At 39.4% G+C, this 17,961-nt stretch overlaps 5 protein-coding genes across 5 annotated transcripts; 2 read left to right on the top strand and 3 right to left on the bottom strand.

The window, feature by feature from the left end:
* Nucleotides 1-2,327: 2,327 nt before the first annotated feature.
* Nucleotides 2,328-4,400, bottom strand: C922_00215 (V-type H(+)-translocating pyrophosphatase; the record flags this gene model as incomplete). The annotated part of the gene is made up of 1 exon (XM_008815832.1): nt 2,328-4,400. The coding sequence occupies one exon, from the start codon at nt 4,398-4,400 to the stop codon at nt 2,328-2,330; it is 2,073 nt and encodes a 690-aa protein (XP_008814054.1).
* Nucleotides 4,401-7,477: 3,077 nt separating this feature from the next.
* On the top strand, nt 7,478-8,355 carry C922_00214 (hypothetical protein; the record flags this gene model as incomplete). Its single annotated transcript, XM_008815831.1, has 5 exons — nt 7,478-7,537; nt 7,691-7,793; nt 7,933-8,031; nt 8,137-8,192; nt 8,290-8,355. 5 exons carry the CDS (start codon nt 7,478-7,480, stop codon nt 8,353-8,355), a joined length of 384 nt encoding a protein of 127 aa, XP_008814053.1.
* Nucleotides 8,356-9,451: 1,096 nt separating this feature from the next.
* On the bottom strand, nt 9,452-12,248 carry C922_00213 (minor histocompatibility antigen H13; the record flags this gene model as incomplete). Its single annotated transcript, XM_008815830.1, has 9 exons — nt 9,452-9,958; nt 10,122-10,187; nt 10,367-10,417; nt 10,536-10,666; nt 10,767-10,842; nt 11,280-11,388; nt 11,531-11,622; nt 11,768-11,880; nt 12,152-12,248. The coding sequence occupies 9 exons, from the start codon at nt 12,246-12,248 to the stop codon at nt 9,452-9,454; spliced, it is 1,242 nt and encodes a 413-aa protein (XP_008814052.1).
* A 2,029-nt stretch (nt 12,249-14,277) lies between these two features.
* Nucleotides 14,278-16,776, top strand: C922_00212 (hypothetical protein; the record flags this gene model as incomplete). The annotated part of the gene is made up of 1 exon (XM_008815829.1): nt 14,278-16,776. The coding sequence occupies one exon, from the start codon at nt 14,278-14,280 to the stop codon at nt 16,774-16,776; it is 2,499 nt and encodes an 832-aa protein (XP_008814051.1).
* A 736-nt stretch (nt 16,777-17,512) lies between these two features.
* C922_00211 (thioredoxin) lies at nt 17,513-17,961 on the bottom strand (the record flags this gene model as incomplete). The annotated part of the gene is made up of 2 exons (XM_008815828.1): nt 17,513-17,799; nt 17,934-17,961. 2 exons carry the CDS (start codon nt 17,959-17,961, stop codon nt 17,513-17,515), a joined length of 315 nt encoding a protein of 104 aa, XP_008814050.1.

Genomic DNA, 17,961 nt, shown 5'->3' with positions numbered 1-17,961 from the left:
CAAATTAAAAGGAAGGAGGAAAGACGCAAATGTCTGCATGAGGGATTATTTGCTACGAAGGTTACCCACCATATCCTTGTCATAAATGCGTGTGTATAAGAAGTTCCCATTTCCCTGTTGTTCATTGCGGCGACCCCTCTATATTCACCCTTAGATGAACCTATTCTGCCGCATTGTTAACATGTGATGCACTTGAACTTCATCTCAGTGGAAATTGTTTTTCATTTCGGATCTTTTAGGAGTGACAAAATGGAGCAAGTAGACGAGTATTTGCCTACTTCGTCATTTTAAGTGCCATAGGGAGCATAACACAGTTTGGTAAAGAAATCCAAAAATGGAATTAAAAAAAAAAAACTCTCGGGGAACTGCCTCCCATGGGGGCGTATTAATCTAAGGGGATTAGGTGACACGAACAAGAGGCCCTTTCTAAAACAATCCCTAAATGTTTTGCATAGCGCCCATTTTGGAATGTTCCTCTTGCAGTAGTCGATTCTTCTTCGCATTTTGGTGGGTGTTCCAAATGGTGAGCATATCCCAGGCGATGTATACAGAAAATTTTACAACCAATCAGGTGTGAAAGAGAAAAGAATTTACAGGTGGTGCACGTTTTTATCACTTTCATCATTTTTCCACGCCATGCCTATGGGAAAGTAGCAAAGTCAGGGTTCTGGAAAAAAGGCCCCCCTCCCCACCTTTAGCATTACATCAGGAGGGAACAAAATAAAGCGTCTATACAGTGTGCTGTGACGTTTGTGCGTTCATTTACGCTGCAACCGAAGGAGTGAAACATTTTGGCAAATTAGATAGTTCCTATTTAGGCAAAATGGAGACGCGTGAGGTGCACTCCTGTATGGTGATCATTGCGCTTGCCACATGGAAAATAGAAAAAATGGGGAAGAATAACCAACCTTTATTTCGTACGCACTACAAAGCTCAGTAAAAATCATTTGGGACGTACAAATTCCCCAAAATTAAGAATATGACAAGGTACAAAATTATCCTCAGGAGGTCATAAATTTGAAGGGATACAATTTGACTAAATCTGTTCTTCTTTGATTCCATATTTAATGTACTTCGTGCTTCTCGTTTTATTTTTCTCTCTAGGCCTTTTTTTTTATCAGTTTTGTTCCCCCCCAGATATACGCCCCTTCCGAAAGAGCACTGGGGAAAGCTCACACCTGGGGGGGGGGGCTAACACTATAGCCGTTCCCCCTCCATACAACTACAACACACACATTATTTTAAAAAGGGAGTTTTTTTTTTGTTTTTACTTAACAAAAATTAACAAAGTCGAGTAGTTTTTGTTCTCAAAATAAACATATTATGATATGAAAAAAAAATAACAAAGTATATTTGATTCAGTATGCATAAATATAAGCACCCACGGAAAGCGTGAAGCAGGGCCACGCGGAGTTAAAAATTGGGCATATACCGACATATATACACACACATACATAGGTGCGGTATACTTTGCAAAACAAATTTCACAATAAACAGCTCAGATGAATTAAAAATTTCATAAATAACGAAATACCTATAGGTAAAACATTATTATATTTGTCGGCGGGGGGGAAAAAAAAAAAGAAGGAACGAAGCAACGAATAGGAAAAAAAAAATATGTACGCCTATACACGCATGTACATACACACATAGGACACACATAAAATGGCACATATGTACATAGATATGCATATGTATGTATATGTGTATATATGTATGTATAATCCTAATAATCATTCAGGGCAGGCTTGCATTACGGCAGTATTCGTGTATATGTGTAGGTTATTTCCTTTTCTCCCCTGTCGGTTGGTGTGCAGAAAAATGTACATTGCTGCTCATTCCTTCATACAGAAAACTGGTGGAAAGGGCACCGGTTGGGAATCAAACGGGTGGGATTTTCCACTTTAAATTTAAAGGGGTACGACGGATAGGTTACACACGGACACATGTACTAAAATGTAAGCTCATGTGCGTCTCTGTGTGGGGGTACATATCCTCATGCACGCAAATGTGGGGAGACAACTTCCTGCGCACAGCAGCATCAACATTTGGGTAAACCGCTTTGCTCTGGTTTCCTCTCCAGTCAGATATTCACTACGTTTGCGTCGCCCAATAAAAGTTGGATAATTCGCTTAAAGCTATAATACATCGGTGACTGAGGATTGCCCTTTTATTTTTTTTTTTTTTATCTTCCCCTTTTCCCACTTCACAATCTTCTGATGCATTGGTTAAAATGACAGTCGGATGGTCTCTAATGTGCCACAGGGGTAACGATGACGTGCAAATCGGCCAGTGTACCAATGGATGGGTATTTCGCTCACGCGACATCATAGCCAGATGGGACCTCCCCCTCTGGAGGTGAAATTATTGGCAATCACGCCGGCGAAAACGAGCGAAGTGATGGCTGACAATTTAATTAAAATGTTTAGCGATGGTCCTGAGGTGTCCTTTAGAGGATCTCCAACGGTGTCTCCAATGACTGAGTTCTTGTGGGCACTGGATCCTTTGCAATGTTCTCTTCCTAGAGCACCCGACTCGATATACTTCTTTGCATTATCCCACGCGCCCCCCGAATTTGTAGACGAAAAGGCTAGCTGAATTCCGGATAAAATAATACCAACTAACAATCCAGCAGTGGCATATTTTCCCATCAGAGCACCAATGATTAGGGGCGAAAAAACGGAAATCAGGCCTGGAACAATCATTTGTCGTAGAGAAGCATCAGTTGATATTTTGATACATTTTTCATAATTAGGTTTCTGCTTATCCGCTAAGATTAAAGGAAATTGGGCTAGGCACTCATTCAAAACACTGTTCGCAGCTATAGCAACCGACTTCATCGTTAGGGCAGAGAATAAATATGGCAACATGGCTCCAATGAGTAGTCCTATAATGACCCATGGGTTTAGGATATTCACATGGCGTAAGTTGGCACTACTTGCGTATGCTCCAAACAATGCAAAGGCGACTAAGGCGGCGGATCCAATGGCGAAACCTTTACCAATTGCTGCTGTTGTATTTCCTGCTGCGTCAAGGATATCCGTTCTTGCTCTAACTTCTGATGGGAGACCAGCCATTTCGGCAATACCACCAGCATTATCTGATATAGGTCCATAAGCATCAATCGTTAGACAAATACACAGCGTACTTAACATACCTACGGCTGCTAAGGCTATGCCGTATATGTCACACAAACCATAGGAAACACCAAGGGTGGCACTTAAGCAAATTATTGGAATGAAGGTACTTTTATATCCTAAGGATAATCCATATATGATACCCGTCGCTGCTGATACCTTCTGTGTGTTGGCTATTTCTTGAACTGGGCTAAACGAGTATGAGGTGTAAAACTCGGTTGTAAATCCAATTATCAGTCCTGACCATAAGCCAACCAACGCTGGAACGATGATTTTCCATCTCTGAATTTCTGTCAACAAATTGTACTTAACCACAAGGGGGAGGGAAAAGTACCCAATTACGACTATAGCTATGGACTGCAATATGGTGGATACGAATAGTAAATATTTTAGGGTCTTTTCTACGTCTTTTTTTTGGACTACCTTGACTGCTCTTGTGACAATGAAAAAGGTTAGCATACTGACAATGATACTGGCACTGGAAAATGTTAATGGGTACATTATACAATGATTTATGTTAAAGTTGGTTTCTTCCTTTAAACTTAGTACAGATGATCCGATAACCAAAGCTGCACATAAACTTTCGGATAGAGATCCAAATAAATCTGCACCCATTCCTGCCATATCTCCAACATTATCTCCTACGTTATCTGCTATACAGGCTGGATTTCTTATATCATCTTCTGGAATACCATATTCATTTTTTCCTGACAAGTCGGCACCCACATCTGCTGCCTTGGTGTATATACCTCCTCCTACTCTTGAAAATAATGCTATAGAGGAGCCTCCCAAACCGAATCCAGCAATTGCCTTGTAAACGCTGGACTCCACTGCAACGCCTTTAAAAACGAAGGTCTTATAAACATATATAAGCAGTCCTAAGGCTATAATGCTAAACGATACTAGGGAAAATCCCATAACGGTACCTGCATTCAGGGTCACTTTGAATCCCCTATCCAAGCTTTTCCATGTCTCATTTGTCGTTCTTACATTGGCATATACTGCGATTTTCATACCTATGTAACCACACAATATGGACGTTAAGCAGCCCAACACGAAACTAATCGCTGTGTAGTAACTCACAAACAACGCCAGCAGACCGGAAAATACAATAATGAACACTATTAAATATTGGTATTCCTTTGTTAAGAACGCATTGGCTCCTTCTGCGATGTAGGATGCTATTTCCTTCATTTTATCTACCTGAACTAATCCGTCTTCCACGTAATCTACCTTATCTTCGGGCCCATTTATTTTGATCATGCTTACCCAGATGCACTCTATTATTGAGAAAATCAACCCCAACAGGGGCGGGAAAAGCAGAAGGAGGTAGCACAGATACATCTGCAGAGGGGGGGAGCGAGGTGAGAAAAAGGGGGTTCGGTTAGGGAGAAAAGCTAGTAAGCAGCGCTTACAGCGCCTCGCTTCGCGCAGGGCGCTCTACAGATGGAGGCTCTCGGTCAGTCGACTGCGCCTTGCACCTGGCGCCTATACGCTGAGTATACAAGCGCGTGCGCGGTGCACATGCGTACCGGGACGCAAAAAAAAAAAAAAAGAGCTACGCCACGACGGTACTACACAAATACGTAGTAGCCTTCTTCACCGGGTGCCAAAAAAAAAAAAAAAAACTGTTGCATATGAAGGTGCAAATTACATGCCCCTTTTTTTTTTTTTTTATTTCACAAAATGACACACTCAGCCGGTGTATATGTTGCAGTGTGCGAATAATGCAACGGAATAAAGAAATGTACTCCAAATTTCACGCTTTAAAAAACGTATACAAAAACAGAATTTTCCGCGAATGAGGGGAGAAAAAGGGCACTTTTGCCAGGTTCAACTGATTATTATTTTTTTTTTTTGATTCCTCATATTAGTACAGTTTAACGTAAAAATGAAGACATTCGTATAGGTTAACGATATGTCATTTTTGTGAGTTTTTTTTTTTACAGAAGAGTTAGTAACAGTTACTCGGCTTGGGATATACTCTGACGGTCAAAAATAGTTACACCGTATTGTAAAAAGGGGTAAACATTTGTGCCATGTAAATTAATGTATACAATACATTCACTGGCCCATCTCGTTAACTCTCTTTTTTTCGTTGATCGCGCAAATCTTTCCTTACCTTGGAAACAGCAAAATTCAATGATATTAGTTAAATTAGCATATTTTTATTTGTTTTTTAAAGCGGGTGAAAAAATAACAAAAACGATGTGAAGCTTTACTACTTTCGCCAAAATGTACATAATTTTTATACAATTCAAAATTGTAATTTGCAACAGTTAACATGTTTTCCCATTTATAATTTTTTTTTATATACGCATTTTATTTTATTGGATATATTTTTAAAAAATATTTTAATGGAATAACACGAAGTGTATTAATTTATACAAAACAAATTCCGTTCATTGTTATCAATACAAATTTTCACGCATAAATCCCCTGCAATGCAGTTCGTGCGTTGCAATCCGTGCGCATAGCACTTTTGAGCTTAATGCGCTTAACCTTTTTTACAAATGTACGTGAGTGGGGGTGTATAACTTCCTGCTTATATAAACACTGCTGCGTTGCGAAACCGTCATCTATTTTTTTTCTTTTTTTTTTACCCTTTACTCGAAAAATAGAAGAAAATTTTTTTACAAACGCTTTGCTTCGCGGCAACAGTTAAAAGGGTGGCAAGTTTACATCAGTCAACGAGCAAAGGAGCATACATATTTATATATATGTATACAGGTATATATGTACATATGCATATACGCATATAACTGTATGCGTATACATCTGCAGAAGTTATGATAGGTGTATAATAAACATATAATGTGATGGTACTGATCGGTACACGTGGTGAGCATGACATATGCACACGCTTGCCGCATTGGGAAAATAATATTTTGTGTGAAGGTTAAAGTGAATAATGGGAGGAAATAAATTACTACCTCTTTTTTTTTTTTTTCGTAATTCTAATAACCATAGATTTTATTTTTGTGTTATTTTATTTCCTATTCTGTATAGTTTAAGGGCAACGTTCTTGTTACTTCCCTGCATCTGAAAGTGACTTAACAGTACATAAGGCAGTAACAACCGCTGTTTTTTTAGGGGTTTCTTAAACCTTGGCACAGTTAAGTGGAGGATGTCCCTCACCAGCATAAAGGGGTTTTAGAGGCGTCAAAAAGTTTTAACAATACGTTTTTAAGTATGTTCGCATGAGTACTAATACACATAACCTGATCTACTTAAGGAGCAACCTAGTCATGATATGAGGTCACATACACCACAATAAAGAAATACCCTACGCGCGAAAAAGGTAACGTGGGATAAGGCTCACATGTAGAAAATTATAGCCATTCCTTTGTATATTGCTTTTTCTGAATTAGAGGAAATAAAAAATTTCAAATAAGCATATACCTTTTCCGAAGTGCCCCTCAATTAATAACCACGGAATGAGAAAAAAATATTATACACTCCCAAGAGTTACATTGTAAAGAAGTAAACAGTCACCTATAATTCATTACCCTTTGCTTGGTGGCAGAAAAAAAGAAAAATGTAAAACTAAGAAACTAAAAATTGCCATTCACTGTTTTTTACGCAAATATGCATATGTACATCATTCGAGGTAGTAAACTGCGTACAACTTACTATGAAGGGAAAAATAAAGCAAAATAAAAAAAGTAAAACAAATGAAGCGAAAAAAATAAAGTAAAATAAATAAAGTGAAATAAGATAAACAATAGTTGTAGGACTTCAATTTAAATTGCGCAAATTAATCATCCCGCTTAGGGAAGAATCGAACTGCTAAACGCTTTGCATTCCACACGGTTGACTGTAAAAAAGAACAATTGTTTAGGCGAACAGTGGCACACATAGAGCAGTAGGTCCGTGCGCGTTTCCATGATGTACATCCGAACATTTTTTTTTTAAAATAGCACGTAAAATAAATTGCAATTTCACCAGAAAGGATAACAATTTCGTTATATTCCCGATGCTGTGGGCTAATTTTATGTATCGACTTTGCGCATCATTTATTTTTCTTTTTATTATTCCAAATGGAAGAATAAAAAGTTTCACCTTAAAAAGGATCACTCCACTTTGTATGAAAATCCGCCATGTAAGAAAATTCATACAGCACTTATAAACACGTTTGTTTTGAGTAAAAGTTTGCTTCCTTTTTTCATTCCGATCAGCATGCAAAATTAGGAATTCATTTTGTTTACCCTAAAATGTGAAAGTTCACTGATTTAGCCCATATGCGCAAATACATGCTCGCATAACACACGCAAAGACATATTTATTTATACACATGTGTCCACATTGCATATACGCAGTTGCAAGCACATCACAAGAGTATGAAATTTTTGCTAAACAACCTTTTGAGGAAAATGCCGAAAAGTGTAGCCAAAGAAACGGTTAAGATGAAAAAAAACGGACAAGACTGAGGAGGCGCTTCTGCACACCGAAGTTTAGTGGCAACTGTCCTTAAAAAGATTTCTTTTTTTTCTTTTTTTTTTTTTTTTTCTCTCCGAATATTTTATATACCCCTTTTTCTTCTGTCTTTTCAGGCTAAAAATGTAACTGAAAATCTCCCCAGTTATATAAAAAAAAAAGATGAGAATTTTTTAATAAATCTTCGTGTTAAGCCTAATGCTAAGAACACGTCCATATGTAAGCATTACACAAAACATTGCTGCCGAAGGGAGTGCGCGTCCAGCTCAAAATTGCGATTACGAAGCTATATGGGTAACTCCTTAAGCATATACCTAAGTTTCACGCCGGTTTGTTTCTTTTCCGCGTTCCACCCCAGATTTTAACTCAGATAGAGAAGTGCTGAATATTAATATACAAGAGCAGCCAATAAACAACCAATCCAATGTTGCCATCATAGGTTACTTCTCCGACATCCGTAAGTGCAATATTGCGACGGTGTAGCATTCTGCGAAAAGCGCACACGCGGTTACACTGTTACGCGGTTTTAACTTTTTTTTTTCCCTGCGGCGCACACTTTCAGTGGATTTGAAAAAGAGAGACATATCCATCGTTTCGGGGCTAAAATCAAGGGACAAAGTAAGAGCGAAATCGCCTGAACAAGCGCCAAGTAAAGTGCCTGTCTTTACAGTTACTGTTCCGCTTATGTACATAAAAAACTCCCTCAATATCTTAGGTTTTAATGGTTTCAAATATTTCCCTCGATGACTTAAATAGCAAGATTGCCGAAAAGGTTGAGTGACATTAGAAGTCATTTTTTTTTTTTAACAACTGTGGAGTCAAATATCCGCAAAAATAAAACATCGCAATTAGCTTATGATACTATTGCTTTCTTTTATTTTTTTTTTTTTCTTTTTTTGTGCCTTTAAAATTTAACTCCTTTACTCACTTTTTCTTTTTTTTTGCACAAACAGTTGGACATATATGCTCAATCGTGTGCAACAAATTTGTAAGACGCAGACGAACGGCAAACATATCTCCACATGTAGAAGCCAAATAACTCCAACTGAAAAAATATCCTCTTTTAAAGGTCATATCAAGTGACAGAACAAAAAAAAATGGGACTTCCACCTTTGTGTAAATATAAATCATCTCAAAAGGATTAACCACACTCCGCGTAAACGCAATTACACGGGGAGCGCGTGGGTACAACTGTGCTGGAAAAGCAACAGCCGCTGATTTTCCTTTGAACAAATTGGCTGTCCCCAATCGATATACACTTAAACACGCACTACAAAGACAGCGTCAAACAAACGTTACAACTTTGTATGCATTCAAAAGTGCACATTTTAAAATGTGTGTTACGGTTTTTTTTTTCATAAATAATTCTGTAACTCTAAAAAAATATTAAGAAAAAAAAAAAAAAAAAGGATAGGTGTACATAAACACATAGTAATACTTCTCACGCCCCAAGCTTTAAAAAAAACATTATTATCATCATTTTTTTATGTAATCAGCAGGAAGTTCCCCCTAATTGGTACAACACAAACGGTATGCCTAACACGCGTAACATACATAACATGTGTAACATGCATAACACCTTTCTGCACGAACTCCGCGCAGGTTCAATTTCGCACTTCTCGCCGAGCTCATCGCTGAGTGAATTTTTTCTTTTTTTTACTACGTTACGCTATTCTTTAGATGGGGCTCTGCTCACTAGGTAATGAGAGCCTCATACTACAGAGCGCACATGTACAACTACACGCCGGTGCAAACGCACATACAGATATGAACAAAAATATATATACCCACACATACACACAAAAATGTATAAACATAAGCAAGGAGATACTTACACACAAAGAAATGGATTAAGAAGTGACCAAACTGGAGTAGAACTACTTATTCGTAATTCTCTTCTTCGCATTAGATATGATAGATTCTTGACTCTTGTACATTTCGTCCTTATCAGCGACTTTCTTCTTCCCATCATCGGGAACATTACTCTTATCCGTAACTTCCTGGTACTTGAGCATTATTTTAAATTCCCCTTTGAATAAAGAGCACCCTACTATTGCCAATATACAGGCAGGCACGAGGTACAACAAAGCAGGTTGTGCATGCTCGAAATAAAAGAGCATACAGTATGTCACTACCAACCCTATTTGGTAGCAAACCGAAATGGTGAAGAAATAATATTTCTTGAAGGCCTCATGAATTGATATGTCGTTAAACATTTTTTTGAAATTCCCTTTGTATATCTTATTTCTGTGTAGGTAATAGTCGAAACGTAGACACAGGGATATTACAATACCGGGGATGATGATGTCCCCTAACCCTAGCATGCTGTAATGTATTGGGTCTTTTGATACTGGGAAAAGGAGTTTTACGGGTGCTTCGAATGACTACGGGGGAGGGGAGGCAATTAATATAAGGTGTCGAGAGAGGCAAGAAGAATAGGCAATTGAGGTCAAGTCCACTACACCCCTGGGTGTATTCACACGGTTATAACGTGTAGTCCATCAGTTGGGCTAGAACAAATGAAGGGTTTATTTTTTTCTTCCTCACCTTCGCAACGGTCACCATAACGTCGTTTCCAAAAACCCAGAATATGTCATACACGAAGAGTCCGGACTGTTCGGAAGGGAGCGCAGAAGGAGAGGGGAAAAAAAGAACATAATTAAATGTATAAAAATGTTGGTGGGTGGGTAATATATTAATGTAGACAACTCTCTCCCCCCGACGCACGCATCGCGGTAACGACACGGGGGATTTGCAAAAAGGAGGACACTCTTTTATCCCTTCAAACGTACGAGTAGCAGGAATCCAATTAAAAAGTTGCTCAGGATGACTAGCGATATGGCCTTTAAAAGGGGAGAGAAAGAAAAAAAAAAAAAAAATTTTAAATATTCGTCTCCATGTGCACCACAAAATGGTAAATCCTTCAACAACAAAGTCAATTTCAGAACAGAAATATCTTACTTGGAAACAAAAGGACACGGCTAACACATTGTGGGTGATAAAGTCTTTATAAAAAATCCATCGCGCACCGATGAGGAAGCAAAACAGGAAGCTGATTATTTCTCCCTTGTTTGTGTTGAAAATGACGGGCTCTGAAAGGGCAAAAAGGTGACGTATGTGGGTGTGTGAATGTTTAATTTCTTCTACATAGGGAAAATAACGGGTGTTATTTCTGGTTTCTTTAGTAATTACCCTTCGAAATGAATGCCGGCAATTTAAACGTCTTAACATATTCGTCTTTTTTGAAAAATTTCGGCAAAGCGGGTTCCTAAAAAAGAGGAAAGCGGTCACACCCCGGGGCATATTTTAACGGTACAGTGACATTAGGCGTAAATCTGCCCTTAAAATGTGTCTCTATCAAATCGGGCATTTCCTCGCCCCAGATGTCACTCTTCCGCTCAGTGCATGTGATCTCTCATTTGGGGTATGTTCACCCTTTTGCAACGCATTTTTTAAAAAAAAATTTCCGAACACAAAAATGAGATGAAATGGAATAGAATGAAATGAAATAATTTCCCTCATCAACTTTGCCATATTGTGCACACCATTTGGTGTAACTGGACTCATCATCTTTTTCACTCCTATGTTTATTGTCCCTCTTGGGCACTTTATGTCCATTGAAAGAGCAACGGAGGATAAATTTCTCGTTCAGTGTGACGAATTCTCATATGGGTGGCATTTACATATGCACAAAAGAGTCCTTACCAAAATGTTGGCACAAACCCCTTGTAATGAGAAAACTCCTGCTAGGGTGAGGTAAACCGTCAGAAGCAAATTCACATAGTACGGGTCTAAAAACTTGTACGCAAAATACCTGTAGGGGAGACAAGGACAGGGGGGAGAAGAAAGAGCCATATTTACATCACCGCACTTTTTGCATTATCACTATGGTCGTGTAGCACTCCTCTTGGCATTGTTATGCCTGGCGCGGTGTCGCTTTTTTCCTCATTCGTTACAGCGTTAATAAGGCTCCAGAGCCGATAATGGGGAACATAATCGCATCGTAGGCTGTAATATTATCGGCCTTCTTATTTCTGTCCTCAACTTGCTGTAGTGGGAAGAAATAAAGTGGGATTAAACAGTGATGTGTGCACACCACATGGAAACTACGCTTCAATTATAAAATGAGCTCAATGGTTTGTGTCTTTCTGGTTGGTTTTCAAAATTTTCCACACCTTCACTATATGACGTACCTCTAATTGCTTCAAACTGTCATGGCTCCCGATATAGATCGTTATAAATGTGTACAAAAACATTTGAGCCATCAACGGGATCACAAAAAACTTCGAGAGCACGATCGTTAGGACTATTCAGGGTGAGGGGAGAAGAAAGAAATGACAAGGTGGGGAACTCACTAATATGTGCAACAAAATGGGGCTAAATCGTGCAGCCAAGTTTATCTCCCCATAGGAAATCTGCGTTGTCCTATTTCCACATACTAAGTTGGGGAACTTCTCAAATGCACACATTTGGCATAGACGTTACAAAAACAGCATGATGAACCCTCGAGCTGAGATAGCATTAGCGAAAATGTGCATAACTATGCTACATTTGCTAAAAGTGTTTTCCTGACTTACGTATTATAACATAGCTCGCATAATAAATTATGGAACATCCCATATTATCGTTCTTCATTTTTTTATTGTTCTTACTAATCAGCTTGAGCAAATTCATGTAGTCCAACGATGTTTTATATTTTCACAAAAAAAAATAATGTTTTCGTTTATTTTTGGCGCTTTTGCCAAAACTGCGAAGTTTGAATAATTCTTTGTATTTCTGCCTTCTGGCGCTTTTGCGTTTTAGGCCTTTTGCGTCTTGGCGCTTTTGGGTTTTAGGGCTTTTGCGTCTTGGCGCTTTTGTGTTTTAGGGCTTCTACGTTTTGTTGTTTTAGCCTTTTCGCACTTTGACCTTTTCGCGTTTACGTTTTCGTACTTTCGCGCTTTTGTGTTATCCCTTTTTTGCATTCGTTCGTCCGATCTTTGTTCGTTCGTTCGTCGTTTGTTCGCTTGTCATTCGTTGGCTTGTGATTCGTTGGCTTGTCATTCGTTCGCTTGTCATTCGTTCGCTTGTAATTCGTTTGCTTGTCGTTCGTTTGCTTGTCGTTCGTTCGCTTGTCATTCGCTTTTTTCTTTACCCTTTTTCTCGCCTTTGCGCCTTTTCTTTTTTTTTTCTCCTTTTAGCGTAGGCAATGTATCACTGTGACTGTGCTAAATTTCACAAAACGTTTGTCAATTTGCGGAATTACCTTTGACAATTTTTTTCACGCAAAAATGCTGGTGAGAAAAAATTCGCAATGGGGCATACCAAAACGTGTGACAGGCCGTGTGCACAAAAGTATATGCTCGTGTTAATGCGCACTGAGATGAATATTTCACAGCGTACGTATCCGTACGGTAGCTACGTTTTCGTAATACATTAACGAGGATACCAAACAGCGAATACACTTTTGAACTTGCCGAAGTTTTGCGCATCTTTTTTCACTGCCTACTTATTTGTACAACCTCTTCGCGCAGTGGTTAACTGTTCGCCCTTATTTCGGTCGATGAGTGTAGTTGATCTGCTCCCATGTAATTTTTGCTGCAGCGTATTTTATTTTTTTGTTTCTCTTTTTGGTGTACTCTGGTTATTTTATGTAACTTCTGTCATTTTGCCATTTTTGGTTGCCTCCTGTTATTTCCGCTTTTTTTTTTGTCAAACTTGGCAAAGCAGACCGGATAACTTCCAAAGTGACATGTTAAAAAATTGCCTAGGGAAAGGGAAAAAAAAAAAAAAAAGAAAACACGCATCTTTGCACAATATGCTCACACGCACACATGTATACGTACACATGACACCATTTCTGAGTTAACCCCACCCCCGGCTTTCCTTCTAGAGCTTCCAAAAATATGACAGTTTAAATATGGTGTTTCCTCCGCACGGGTGTGAACCGTATAGACATATTTTTTTTTCAACTTATGGCGCTCTTCTCATTTTCTGCTTACACTTTTGCCATTCATCAGGTTGTTCCTCATTCTTTTCCATCACGTTAAGTTGTTTTACATTTTTACACCGTCCCTATGTCTTCCCTTTTGAAATTACCTTAAGTACGTCGAATCAGCAAAACAGATAAGTAACATTTGTGCATTTGTCTTCATCTACCAATTTGCTAATTAAAAAAAATATTTGAAAATATTGTAGAAATTTTATTCCGCATTCGAGGAGAATTTCCCTCATCATAATTTGCTCTAACAAATAGCTATCAGCACTTTCTTTGTTGTAATTAAAATTTGTCTGTCCGTTTCGGGTTAATTCAGAGAGTGTTATTTGTCTTCTGACAGAGTGCCGCCTTTACGCAAAGTATTGGTCCCACGGCAGTTATTCATGTGACAGCTCCCGTTTTTGTCTTCCTATTTACAATTGAAAGACGAAGCGGCAGTGAACTCCACACGCGCATTTTCGATGAAAACCATTCTGCGAACTTCTTAAAATTGAAAAAAGAAAATTCGAAACAGAGTTTAACCCAGTTAAGTCAGTTCATTTATCAAATTCACTGTATTGGGCACCATTTTGACAGTGCGAAAGGTTCCACATTGTGCATGTGGATTATACGTATATGTATGGGAGAACACAGGTGGGAATAACAACCCCTATCGTGCTACTCCAACCCGGCAATTAAACTGCACCCTTGGAGAAATCACCACCATAGTGCATAAAAAGGAACACCATGGAAGTACCACGTTACTGCGAGCATAACTACATGGGAAATATCCCAATGGATGGGGACACCCATATAAATTCATCGCATAGAGAAAGTGCCAAATGCGATCTGGCATGTGAAAGAGCTATGGGTGAAGTTGCCTGGGGAGGTGCTTTCCAAAAGATGAAGCTGGTTGGAAGCCCCCCCAAAAGGGAACATTTAGAAATAGCACACATTTCGGCTCTTCAAACGGAGAAGATGCAGAATGAACGTTTAAACGAGGCAAATAATGAAATGAGAAGAGACCTACCCGATAATCGAAGTGATCACTGCCCCAACACTGCTGAGTACTACCACTACTGTAGAGGCTTAGAGACGGCTCATGAGAAAGAGGAAACACAAACTGTTATAGACATGCATCAGACGTTTTTGTTCTCTGGCAAAGGCACCTACCCAGGCAAGTTGCCCGAAAAAGATCAATCAACAGGTAGCCCAAATGGTCCAACTGGGAGAACGAACAAATATGAAGAGAGCTGTCAAATGAACCCAATGAAAAAATTGAGCAAAAAGTGTTTAATTGGTAACTGTCCAAAGGATGAACCTTCCGACTGTGAAAAAAGTACAGAATACAATTCGGCAAAAAATATTTTAAGCACATTTGAAAATGGTGTATATGTCGATTCGGAGCAGACCTTGCCACTGGAGGGTACTGACAGCGACGCGTATTTCACCAAAGAAGCGTTAAATAGTATGAGCTCTATAAGCTATCATCACTACGATTATCCTCCAAAGGGGGAGGACCCTGGACTAGTAAATAGTGGTACGCACATTTTTTGCGACAAAAGGGATCCGCTCACCCACGATAAAGAAAAACTGTTAATGCTCCAACAGAGGGGGAATAATGCACAGCGTTCGAATGAGTCGAGGATTCCTTGCACACGCAGACAGAACGCTGCAAGCATTTGGGGTCACAAAATTTCGAAAGAGCAACCACGAAATGAGAAGACTACTTATTACAATTACGAACTGAAGGGGGAAGCCTTAATGTGTGATGCCTTGAAGGGATATGAAAATAATGGGCCCAATGTGACAACCGTAAATATAAAGACAGATGTGAAGAAGCACCATCCTGTTAATAGCAGCTTAGCAGATTGCCCCAAAGGTGATTGGCTATGCCTGAATAAGGCAACCATGGGAAGCGCTGATATTAACAAAGATTTTCATCATCCTATGAATGACTCTGTTCTGTTTAATGGACAGGTGGTGCATGATGATGATTCCCACAAATTGGCCTCCATCTCGAACAAAATTATGACACGTAATTTGGCAGGGAACGAAGAAGGTAAGAACGATTCGTATATGACACTCGGAGCGTATACCCCGATGAACCAGTTTGAGAAGGCAAAAGAGGTCCAGCCAAACGGCTTCATCGATGCAAATTACAATACGTGCGCCCTGTCCAGATCGAACTTCTGCGAAGATCCTGTTGATCTGATTTCTGACAAGACATATTACTATAACAACAATGTGAATAGCACCTTTCTAAATGGTGCACCAAATGCATACGGAGTTAGACAAAGTAAAAGCTGCGTTCTTCATGCTGACAACTCGTGGAACCGTAGCACGCCCTCCTGCAAGAATGCCTCGTCACAAGAGATGGGATCTCCCAGTGTAACAACTCTGCCAAATCAACACACTACCCCCAAAACAGCCGCCTTTAATGGAGAAGACGAACATAATATGAGCCCAACTATGTTTACCAAAAAAATGAACCACGCAGGTGGAATTTTCCAAGGCAGCCCGAAACAGACGAGCGGGAAGAACTACCTTAGCACATTTGTACAAAACGACTACCAACTCGACGAAATAAGAAGCTGCATTCCAGAACGGCATTTATATGGGAACCAAAATTATAATGTGCCCCAAATTATTCAAGGGATAACGACAAAACAGAATAATGGAATTGTGTCCGAGTGTAATCAAGACACCATCATCGAATATAATGATAAATGGCGATTAGTGAAGGGAAAGGAATTCGCCATAAACCAGGTGGATAATTTTAAATCAGTAGAAGATTCGGCAACGTATTTTCAAAACTATTTAGCTGAACAGAACGAAAATACAAAAAGGATGCTTAGGAGAATTAATTTTAATTCCCTGACTGGAAAATTTAGCATAAATTCTTTACGTGATGATGATAGTGAAAATGGAAGGCAGCTCAGCAAAGTGTATGATTATAAAGATACGCTGCGCTCCTATCCCGCCTACTATGGCATATCCCAACATATGTACTCTGGCAGAAAGGAAGCTTCAAAATCTGTGGACGAAAAAAGCAGGGGAATTTTCCAAAATGATAATCGTACTGATTGTAAAAATGTGCATGAACAAACGCGGAAGAAAAAATCAGTTGGGAAAAAACCAAACCTTGCCTTATGTGGTGGCGGTGGTGATTATCAGGTAATCCATCGAATTCAAGATTTTGTGTCCCAAAAAATGAGCGATTACGTTAACGTAAGTTTGGTGTAAGCGGCCTGAGCAGTCCTAGCACATGTGGGGTTATTCCTTTTAAATGTTTCTATCATTCGCGTCTGCGTGTTATATGCGTGTAATGGCTTGTTTGGCCCTTTTTCAAATAGGGAAATTTTTAATTTTACTCAGTTTTGTTTTGTAGCCGTCTTTTTCATTTAACGCCTTTGTCTCTCTCATGGTTTATTCGTTAATTACGCGTCCTCAGTTACGCGAAGTGTTCACACTATGTGCGCATATAAAGACACACATATATGCGTGTAATGTATATAACACACGTGTGCAATTTTTCTCATTTGCTTTCCATTTGGGGAATTTAGAAGAAAAAAAAAAAAAAAAAAATGCTCGTTTTTAACACTTCCTCATACCAATTATGCCTTCAAAGGGGGAGGTAGAGTACTCCTTTTGCATATAAAGATATCACCCCTCCCCCCGCCGTATGTGTTTCATTTTTCTGCCACCTTATTGCACATTAACAAAAATAGACTAATCTCGCGAGTACACACATATCGGTAAACACGGCGAAAGGTCATTTTGGTAATTCCTCACATGTTACAAGTCGAAATGCGAGGTGTATGTCGCGCATGTACAAAAAAAGATGGCCTTCCAATTGATCTGACATGGGTGACAAACTAATGCACACTCGCCGATGCGCACTGGTGAACGCACTTTTTTTTCTCATTTTTTTCTTCCACCGTTCTATCCTTCAACCCGTCCGTCTCTTAGTTTTTATGCTCTACGCGGCGTACTTCTCAATGAGCTGCTTCAGCGCCGTGTCGTTGGCCCCTAGCAATGTTTCCACCGCACTTCCATTTTTGTACACCTTAAAGGTTGGCATGGAAGTTATGTTTTCCTTCTCCGTGATCTCCGACACCTCATCCACATCGACTTTTATGAACACCATCTTCGTGTACTTCTTTGAGCATTCTTCATAAAATGGTGCTATTCTTTTGCAGGGTCCACACCACTCAGCGAAAAAGTCCACAATGACTAGCTCGTTCTGAGAAAGTATTGCTTCGAAATCTGTGCCGAAGGGAAAAAATGGATGTGAAGAGATATGCCTCTCGTGGAGCGGCTCTACAAACGTACGTTCGCTCACAGGAGAGTTGCATCCACATGGGCAGGTCCATATATACACGCGCGCGTAATTTTCTCACCTGCTTGACTTCCAACAATCTTCACCAT

This window comes from Plasmodium inui, assembly GCF_000524495.1.
Source record: "Plasmodium inui San Antonio 1 unplaced genomic scaffold supercont1.1, whole genome shotgun sequence".
Classification (NCBI taxonomy): Eukaryota; Apicomplexa; class Aconoidasida; order Haemosporida; family Plasmodiidae; genus Plasmodium; species Plasmodium inui.
This window is presented reverse-complemented; position numbering and strand designations above follow the sequence as displayed.